Below are 10,337 nucleotides of genomic sequence, written 5' to 3' on the forward strand. Positions count from 1 at the left end.
TAGTAGATAGCCACTTTTTTTCCATATAGCCATCCAAGTGATGTATATTGTCTATGGAAAGGGTCACTCTTGATCTAGGTAATGATTATATAAGTATGTTCTGTTTATGAAAATTTATCAAGCTATGCATATATGTTATGTGGACTTTTCTGTTTGTATATTACACTTCAAAAATACATTTTTAAAAGGTTTCTTGTGTGGTTTCCCAAGAAGTTGGTAAATGTTAAATCACCTCCTTCCAGTAATCAGTATGCCTCTTACTTTGTTTGTATTTTTAAATGTATGTAAGTAGTTCTAGCACATGTTTGTGTGTGTGTGTTTATATGTATCTCCTTTTTTTTCTCTTTTAAGAGGGATGTTTATGAAAGATATGTAGATTGTAATATATAGATTTTGGGGTTTCCTTGGTTCATTTTCTGAAATCAATTTTTGTCAGCTTTTTATCAGATTCATGCTGAGTTGCTGCCTAACATTTTTCTAAATGTCATTCACCAGAAAAGTATTTATAGATGTTTTCAACCTCTTTTCTTATGGCCCAAAAGACTTAGGTGTCAAAATGAGTTATCAAGTGAATATGATCATTATTTCAGCAAGGTGAGTCCAGGGGCAACAATTTTCTTCAACTAAAAACAAAACCACTCAGTAACATGAACTGGGAACATCCAGCCTCTATCAAAAGGCCTGCAGAAGGGTGTGGGTGGCAGTAAAATGTGGGGCTGGGCAGGTTGAACTTTCTAAAGGGCAAAATGTGCCCTGCCATTGGACTGTGACCTTAGACTTTTACAAATGTTCAGTATCTTAAAAAGCAAGGAATTGCATGATGAAGTAAAATTAAGTTTATACATCTGTACCCACCAAAGTCAACACAAAGTTACAGCCAGAGGAAATTAGCTTTATCACTTTATTTGTGATCTCTGTAATTCTTTTACCAAAAGCCTCACTGGGGTTGCTATTTTATAGGATAGAGCTATCAGGGTGGCTTCATGGGGCTGTGCTCCAAGATCTTGTTATATTAGAATTTATAAAGTTTTCATCAACTTTCCCCTTTTTATTTTGTTAAAATTTAATACAGTCATCCCTCAGTATCTGTAGGGAATTGGTTCCAGGAACCCTTGGGGATACCAAAATCCATAAATGCTTGAGTCCCTCACATAAAATGGCATAGTATTTGCATATAACCTATATACATTCTCCAGCATATTTGAATCATCTATAGATTACTTATAATGCCTAATACTATATAAGTAGTTGTTATATGTATTATTTAGGATAAAATAGCAAGAAAAAGTCTGTACATGTTCAGAACAGAAACACCCATCTTAGGTCTAACTACATAGTACATGTCAGCAACAATGTAACTTTTTAAAAAAATATATTTCTGACCCATGGTTAGTTGAATCTGCAGATGCAGAACTTTCAGATACAGAGCCCACTACATATGTATCATTTTGGACAATCGGTCATTTGGGTCATCTTTTAACATAGTTTTTTGTTGTTATTTTTAAAGATTTTATTTATTTATTTATTTATTTATTTATTTATTTATTTATTTAGAGGGGAAGGAAGGGAGAAAGAGAAGAAGAGAAACATCAATGCCTGGTTGCCTCTTACACTCCCCCGGGAACCTGGCCCGCAACCCACGCATGTGCCCCGACTGGGTCTCTAACTGGTGGCGACCCTTTGGTTTGCAGCCTGTGCTCAATCCACTGAGCTATACCAGCCAGGGCTTAACATAGTTTTTAACATAGTTTCACACACACATATCCAGTTTGATAACACATTCAATCATCATAGAAGATTGGCTAGTTGTTCCTGTCTCAGGAGCCCACCTCTGGTATGAATTCATATACCTCAGATTTCCTGACATTGCTGTGTAAGTTGTGCACACCATGGATCAGAACCACAGCCCACAGCAATAAACAGCAACAAAAAAGACAGATGGCTCCCCCTACTTACTTACCTTCCAAGCCCACCAGACCTTCCAGGAAAAATTATGCAGTAATCATGGGGTAAAGTCCTTTCCCAAGCTGTCTCAGATGTCTAGAATTTTCTCTTTCCCATTCAGTGTGTCTAACTTTCTTTATATCTCTATTCCCACATTACCTGACTTACCCGACCAACTCCAGATAAGTTTTCTTGGTTGGCTGAGACATGCAGGGTTCTGATTCACACACTTTGTTGCTAAATGCCCCTAATCTTTGGCCTTCCAGCACACCTCAGATGGTTACTTCGTTCGAAGATAACAGATCAGTTTGCTAGAGCTGTCTACATAATTCAATGTGATGAACAGTTGGTTTTTTAAAAATTGGCATACATACCACATTATTTTCAGTTTTCCCCTGAACTCACCAGGTTGAATGTAATGTGGCACAAATATCAATTGGAAGACTTGGGCTCTGATCTAAGATGTTTCACTTACTGGATGTTTGACTTTGAATAGGTTTTTACATTTTCCAAGCTTTGGTTCTTCCTACATAAAATAAACCATCATCACAAGTGCCCTGAGGATGGTTGAAATAGTAAAATTAAATGACATGTAACAGTAGAAGCTTTCATCATGGTTTCCTCTTTAGGGTTGTAAGTTCCTAGAGGACAGGGGTCATGACTAACTCAAACATCATTTTTAGCACATACCAACTGAAACTAAATCACTGATAAGATCATTCTCTTAATAACATAATTTTAAATCTTTATTCTTTTTCTAGGTCAATGCTGGTCCACTAGCATATGCCCGAGCTTTCTTAGATGACACAAACACAAAAAGATATCCTGACAATAAAGTGAAGTTGCTTAAAGAAGTTTTCAGGTAAAGCACATGGGAAATGTCTTTTTCTCTTCAAGAATTAACAAGTTCTGTGCTCAGTCAAGGAAGACTCTTGGACTCATTCTTTGTTCTCAACATGCCTTTATTTCCCTCCCCCATACCATTTCAGGCAATTTGTGGAAGCTTGTGGTCAAGCTTTATCCATAAATGAGCGTCTAATTAAAGAAGACCAGTTAGAGTATCAGGAAGAAATGAAGGCCAACTACAGGGAAATGGCAAAAGAGCTTTCTGAAATCATGCATGAGCAGGTAAATGCCACAGTGGAGTTCTGCCCATTTTTAGGGAGCATGCATTATTAGTTGGGGTCTTAGGTATACCCTACAATGGCCTATTACCTTCTGACATCCTTCTAGAATTTTTAGAATAATACAACCCACTACACTGCTTCTACCATCTAACCACAGGTTACTTGGGAAACAACTAAGAAATTGCCCACCTGTGTTTATCCAAATTGCCCACCTGTGTTTATCCAATCTCACTAGAGGAGAGCAGCTTCCACCTCCTCTTCAACACTCTTAGAAGTGGCTCCTTCCCATTCCAATCTAGTTTAAAAAGAAAACTCACATAAAAAAGGAATACCCATACTGCTCCCAGAATTTTATTTATTCACCCACCCCTTTGAAAGAACAGGTTTACCAGCCTGTTTAAAGGGTTATCTGTTGCATTAAATTTCTTTTGCTATTTACAAAAATAGGGTTCAATTTTTTTATTATTTACAGCTGACCTGGGTGCCCCAGTGGTTTCTTCTTGGCGACTTCTATATTCCTTGTCATTATGGGATGTTGTCTGATTATACTGCTACTGTCACGTTCCTATAAGAATTCCTTTCAGTAGAATCATGTACGTGGGCTCAGTAGTCATCAGAGGGGACAGATGCCCAGGGAACCCAATAAATGTTACAAAGAAGCTTACACAGAATTTCAGAGAGGTCTTTCTCCATCAACCTTAGTCACTCCTTCCTAGTCATAGTGCCAGTCTTAATTAGTGTCAGTACCTCAGTAACGCAGAACTGGTTTTTCTCTTCCATACAATATTGCCTTTCGGTCTTGCAAAATGGAAGCCAGGACCATTTATGTCTATTAACTATCATGTGATGATATAGTTAGGAAATTTCTGTTGTAAGAAAGTAAATGCCTAAGCTTTAATTTGCATACTTTTTTCTCCTTCATGCTGACACATTCAGATGGGATGGTAATGTCATTTTTTAATTTTATTTTTCTGAAACTTGATAACCTGACTCATAAAGTTATTCCTGAGTTTGGGCACTTCAGACATTGGTATAATGACACATGAATGTCCAAAGGAAAGCATCCCTCTTTGGGCACTTAGAAAAGTAGAAAAAAATTGAAATGACTAAAGATATTAACATGTGAATACTTAACCAGAACGTGAGGGCCTCGTGGAGAACAAGTGTTTGGAGAACACTGACGGTCTTTTCCATGGGACCTTCAGATTCCTGTAGAATGGGGAGCGTGATCAGTGGGTGCCAGTATTTGGCACTAGAAAAGGTGAAAGTAGAAAAAGAATTATGGGCTGAAAATATTAAAATAAACTCCCAGATTGTATGGACATTTGATGCAGTGCTGTGCTCTAAACTTGAACTTTCTGTTATCTCAGCAACTATGAAGATTAAACTCCTTTGAACCCTTAAGGAAAAAAGGTCATAACCTGGAGTAGACTTGTCTTTGGCTTTTCCATGGGAGCCTGTGAGTGTGTATGTTCTCTGTTTTCACCTTAGAATCCTTTCTTGCATTGCTGAATGCAAAAAGAGACTTGTTCAGGGTCAAAGGGGCAGCCACTCTCTCTGTCTCAGGATAGAAATCTATAAGACCCTGAGAAAGGAACCAGTAGAGAAACACAGATGCTCCAGATTCATTTTAAAAGAATTTGCTAAGTGACAAAACTAGGTCATGTCTCCATCAAATATGTGTGACATAGACTTGAAGACACTTTATAATCTGGTAATCTAGAAGGCTCTCTACTCACTGGTTTGTAAAGGAAACAAAACATGTTTGTTCTCAACTTTCTTCTTATAATCCTGATCTGAAAAATGTCACTTACTAGGTAAGCCAACACTATTCTTCTGCAAATCGCCAAAGCCAAACTATTTATCTGAGCAGACCATCATTCCCAGTAACAGTTACCATTGGATGATAAATTGTGTATGTTTAATGAAACATACCATTTTGGGAAATGTTATTCAGGGCATTACACTTGGGTAATGTTGTGTTTCTGTGCCTCAAGATTTGCCCTCTGGAGGAGAAGACAAGCGTTTTACCAAATTCCCTTCATATCTTCAATGCCATCAGTGGGACTCCAACAGGCACAATGGTTCACGGGATGACCAGCTCCTCCTCAGTTCTGTGATTCATCTCATGTACCGTGTGTGGGGACTTGCTTTGTCATTTGCAAACTCAGGATGATTTTCAGAGCTAATCTTGGGGCTCGTGCAAGACACTGGGAAACCAAGCACAAGGAAAAATCAGGGGAATAGTAGAGAAAAGTAATGAAGAACTGTGTTATTTCATAGCAGATTTTCTAGAGGAGTCATAAGAGGACGCATATTTTTTTTAAATTTCACTGTCAATATTCAATGTTTTCATTCTGTCTTAACAGAAATGTGTGTGGTGGACACTAATAAACTGAAGTTAGATTTTATTTTCCATACTTAGTATTAAAATAAATGGCCTAGAGAAAACAAGTGTTCTGAAATAAACATAGCAGGGACAGTAGCACTGAAACGGAGGCTGGGGTGTAACCTTTTGCCTCTGGGCTAAGCTGGAAAATCTTGAAAATATTTTTTTTTCTCCTGTGGCACATTCAGGTTGAATACAAGAACTATTTTTGTGACTAGTTTTTGATGACCTTAGGAAACTGATCGTCATAATTTTTGTACTAGTGATCAAGGAGGTTTAGTGCTTTTATACATATATACTTCATTTAAAAAACAGGAAGGGTTAAGAAACTATGTGAGCTTAAAACTAGTGAAGCAGTTTAGAACCAAAGGCCTATGTTAATAAGCCTTTATAACGTAACTATGTTTAAAATAATACAGTATATTGTTGTATACTTAAAATTTGTTAATATAGTCTCAGCATTCTGTACATACATGTGTTACATTTTTACATTTTTAATACTCCTCACATCAGCTTCTGCATTGTTTTATTGTGACAAATTTGTGCTGTTCCTAGCATATGCAAGACATTTGACTTTACTGTTTTATTCTTGTAAATAAAAAGTGCAATATGGAGATGTACACAGTCTTTGCTATGTTAGGTTTATAAACTTTTTAAAAGTTCATTCTTTTGCCAAAGTGGTGGAGTATGTAATCGGTAAAACATAAATCCTGTGGTGAAAATGGTGTGATTTAAAGCTTTCACCATGTTATATTCGTTGGAGACATTAATTTAGCAATTTTATATTGGGGAAAATAGAGGTTTTTAATTTTATTTAACTAGATGCCCTGCCCTGCTGTAATTAAACACTCTGTACCACATCTGTATTAAAATATGCTGATTTTCTAGTAGTGAATATTGGTTATTTATTGTTTAATTGTCCTGAGAGGGACCAGATATTGAAATACTAAAGAATGAAAAAACATGGCATGTGAAATTTGCTTTAAAATACTTAAGAAAAAAAAGAGGTAGGTAGATGAAACAAGTTTGACAAATGTTGGTAATTCTTAAAGCTAAAGCTGGGTACAAGGGAAGCATTATATCAATTTTTCTGTCTTTTGTAAGTTTCCATGATACAAATGTCAACAGGCAGGTGTAGGGATCAGATGTTCCAGAGAAATTGGATAAATGCTTTGCTGCACCATGGTCTGGCTCTGAATTCTACTATTGTTCCCCAAGTATATGCAGACATTGTATTACCTCCCACTTTTGCCTTTCAATTATATTAAAACTTCCACTTTTTTAATCATTTTTGCTTGCTTTGAGATGAATACTGTGGGACAAAGTCATTATTTATTCCAGCAATGCATTGGTGGCCATGTGTGTACACACTCTCTTTGCCCTATGGTATCACAAACACTGAACCTAAGTCAAGTGATGGTTCAAATTGTAGGTACCAGTCCTGCCTCTAGTGTGCACAGTGATACAGCAGGTGTGTCAGTTCATTGTCACTCAGCCCCCATATAGTTCCAGTAGTGGAAGAAGTCTTCCCACAAGAAATAAAACGGCTGATTTTCTACTTGAAGGGTTTTAAAGGTTGCCCTTTTACATAACCAGTTGAGGAAAGAAAATGTGATACTGTGTACATCTTGAGCACCCAGATGCCAAGGATCTTTTGATGTCTTTGAAATATTCCATATCAGTGGTAAGGCTATCTTTTTACAGAGGGAGACAAGGTCATGAAGAGATGATGAAGTGTTATGGAAACTTACCAGAGTCCACAGCCCATTCATTAGTGGATCCAGATTTAGGGCTTAAGAAATTTTTCTATATAAGTTTGGTAAGGGTCTGACATCCCCAGCCCTTGACTCTCATCAGCAGGAATGGGTATTGTCTCCTTCGTCACTGAGCTGGATTTCCTACTTGTAAACACCTCATTTAGAACCATAAAATTCAAGTCACCATGTAGAAATATAAATACAAGTCTAGACAGAGCTAACTTGCTATCTCATCTTCAAACGTGGAGAGTAATTTGTACCAATGTCAATGTCAGATAAGATTCAGCTTGGGGCCCTGGCTGGCGTAGCTCAGTGGACTGAGCGCGGGCCTGCGAACCAGAGTATCGCGGTTCGATTCCCAGTCAGGGCATATGCCTGGGTTGCAGGCCAGTTCCCGGCAGGGGACGCATGAGAGGCAACCACACATTGATGTTTCTCTCCCACTCTTTCTCCTTCCCTTCCCCTCTCTTGAAAAATAAATGAAGAAAATACTTTAAAAAAAAAAAAGATTCAGCTTGGAAGGTGACTAATCCTCATTTATTACAACAGTGGAGAAAGGATCCATCTCTAAGTTGAGGAGAGCTGCTATTGACCCTGCAATGACACAAGTGCATATCCGTTAAAAACCACATATAGTTTTTTGTATGTAAATGTAATTTCAATATAAAGTTATATATTAAAGTAGCAATTAGAAAAAATTTTAACATTAAAGAATCTTTATTGTAGTTTTTCAGTAAATTTTTTAGTGTTTCCCATAAATCTTAGTTATTTTTTGAAATAAGTATATAACAAACTTTACCATTTTAACTATTTTTAGTTGTACAGTTCAGTGGCATTAAGTATAGTTTCATTGTTGTGCACCCATCACCACCATCCATCCACAAAACTTTTTCATATTCCAAACAGAAATTTTGTATTTATTAACCAATTAACTGCACATTCCCTCTTTGGGAAAATTGTTTTTGAAGTAACCTAGAAATTAAAACTCCAGTTAGTACTTTCTCAGGCATATTTGCTACCTGAGACCTAACTAACTCTACGTAGTGTATATAAATAGAGCCAGTCCTTTGCATGGAGAAAGCTGCTGAGACTAAGGATGGAAAATTGAAAGGTAACTTAGAAATAACCATGAGTACTTGTTTAACCATGTGACAGAGTTACTCTATATAGAAACTCCATTCAAAAAATACTTGTTTCCCATCAACAGGGGATGTGTTACATAAACTGTGCATGGTGTGATCTTCAGGATACTGTAAGTGAAAAACCTTAGAGAAAAGTGTAAGTAGTATACTACCCATTATTTAAGAGAGGAGGGATATATAAACACATATTTGTTTTTTTATATGGAAACCAAAAACAATGTTTTAAGTTACTGCCTATAGGGGGAGAGAGAGAATAATATATAGGGAACAGGGTTAGAAGATAAACCCATGCAAATATAATTTGCTTTATATATTTGGCTTTAGAATCATGTGAGTATTTACATAATTATTTAAATGATTTTTTTAATTTCTAAAAGTTGAAGGCAAATGAAATAAAGAAATAGCAGGTTGGTGACAAACGCACAGGAATTGTTTCAAATGACTGTAGGAATTTCACTGGGATATACTTAACAAAAATAGTGGCAATAAATAAATGATTGGTAATAAAAACCATTATCAGTAATTGTTTTGCTTGTGGAAGCAGTGTATTATTTTTATGAAATTGTATTGCTTTTCTGAGAAAGTAAATAAGTATTATGGTGAAATCATTGGGAATAAAGTTTTTGTCATAGGAGAAAAAAAGTTGCATCTATAAGACCAAAGAAGTTAAATGAAAACCCTTTAGTTCGGAATTTGATATGGAAATACCAACTTCAACTTATGATAGATTTTTCTTAAACATACACACTTATTTCTTAAGTTGGTTCACTGAAGAGGCCTGAAAAGGAATGACCAAGCCAGTAGCTATTAATCACCCCTAAATGCTTGTTCTCTAAATCCCTTTTCTACCAAAAAGATCTAGGGCTCCCTGGGGAAAGGCCGATTCTAAATTTGGGGCAAAAGGTGTCCAAAAGGAGTCTGGACCATCTTTTCTTACCAGATATCCAGGGAACTGGCAGACACACCTGGTGCCCTGTCAAAAGAATTGAAAGAAGTTCCTTTTAGATAGACATGGAATGCACATCAACAAGAATAATAATAGCAATAGATGGAAACTATATAATTAAATTCTCAAGTTCACAATATTACCAGGAAAAGAAAACTGGTAACTATTGAAGGAGTTAGTGTTACCAAGAAAGACTAAGACATCATGTGCCTCATGACAAGAAGTAGACGCCACCACCTGTGGCAGAGTCTTGCCAAAATTTAACCTGAATCTGATAAAGTCTCTAAATCTAACTACCAATTAATTCCCCGGGAAATACAGGGCACAGAGGAGCATGTTAAATGATACCAAGTAAATGTAATCAGCAAAATTCAATTTGGTGGAAATTCTGTAGAACAAACAACCTGGTTCTATTCAGTAAATTTTTTTAAAAAAAATAGAGAAGGCACCTGTATATTATAAAGGATTCATGGTTCTCTTGATATTGTATATCTACATACTATGTAAAGCAGATACACGTTTCCCTATCCCTTTTACTAAATACAATTTAAACCCTGGCTATTATACATTTAAAAAAGAAGATTCTGACAAAGTGAAGAAAGCAGGCTAAATATGGTCCTTGAGACCCAAAGAATGATACAGGGGAAGTTCCTGTTCTTCTTGTTGCCTCATATGTCCCATACTTGGAGCTGAAGAAGCCAGCAACAAGAAAATGCCTACAGGCATAGACTAAAAGGCCAATACCACTTCACACCCAGTATGATGGCTATTCTCAAAGAAAAGGGAAGAAGAAGGAGAGGGAAGGAAAGGGAAAGGAAAGAAAAGATGCCCTGGCTGGTATGGCTCAGCTGATTGAGTGCCAGCCTGAGAACCAAAGGGTGGCTGGTTTGATTCCCAATCAGGGCACATGCCTGGGTTGCTCACCAGGTCCCCAGTTGGGGGCATGTGAGAGGCAAGCATACATTGATGTTTTTCTCCCTCTCTTTCCCCCTCCCTTCCCCTCTGGAAATAAATTTTAAGAATCTAAAAAAA

The 10,337-nt window shown here is 36.8% G+C and overlaps 1 protein-coding gene across 12 annotated transcripts in view; it reads left to right on the plus strand.

Annotated features, from left to right (window-relative positions):
• DOCK9 (dedicator of cytokinesis 9) overlaps positions 1 to 6,355 on the plus strand; it is a 377,316-nt gene extending 370,961 nt beyond the window's left edge. For all 12 annotated transcript variants that reach the window (XM_053665376.1, XM_037151681.2, XM_037151687.2 and 9 more), the window contains 3 exons: positions 2,706 to 2,806; positions 2,934 to 3,072; positions 5,069 to 6,355. In XM_053665376.1, coding sequence (XP_053521351.1) covers positions 2,706 to 2,806; positions 2,934 to 3,072; positions 5,069 to 5,191 — 363 coding nt within the window. In that variant the 3' untranslated portion in view covers positions 5,192 to 6,355. The remainder of the gene's footprint in view (positions 1 to 2,705; positions 2,807 to 2,933; positions 3,073 to 5,068) is intronic.
• The last annotated feature ends 3,982 nt before the right edge of the window (positions 6,356 to 10,337 follow it).

Source organism: Artibeus jamaicensis, unplaced genomic scaffold, assembly GCF_021234435.1.
Source record: "Artibeus jamaicensis isolate MK-2021 breed Jamaican fruit bat unplaced genomic scaffold, CSHL_Jam_final contig_410, whole genome shotgun sequence".
In the NCBI taxonomy this organism is placed as follows: domain Eukaryota; kingdom Metazoa; phylum Chordata; class Mammalia; order Chiroptera; family Phyllostomidae; genus Artibeus; species Artibeus jamaicensis.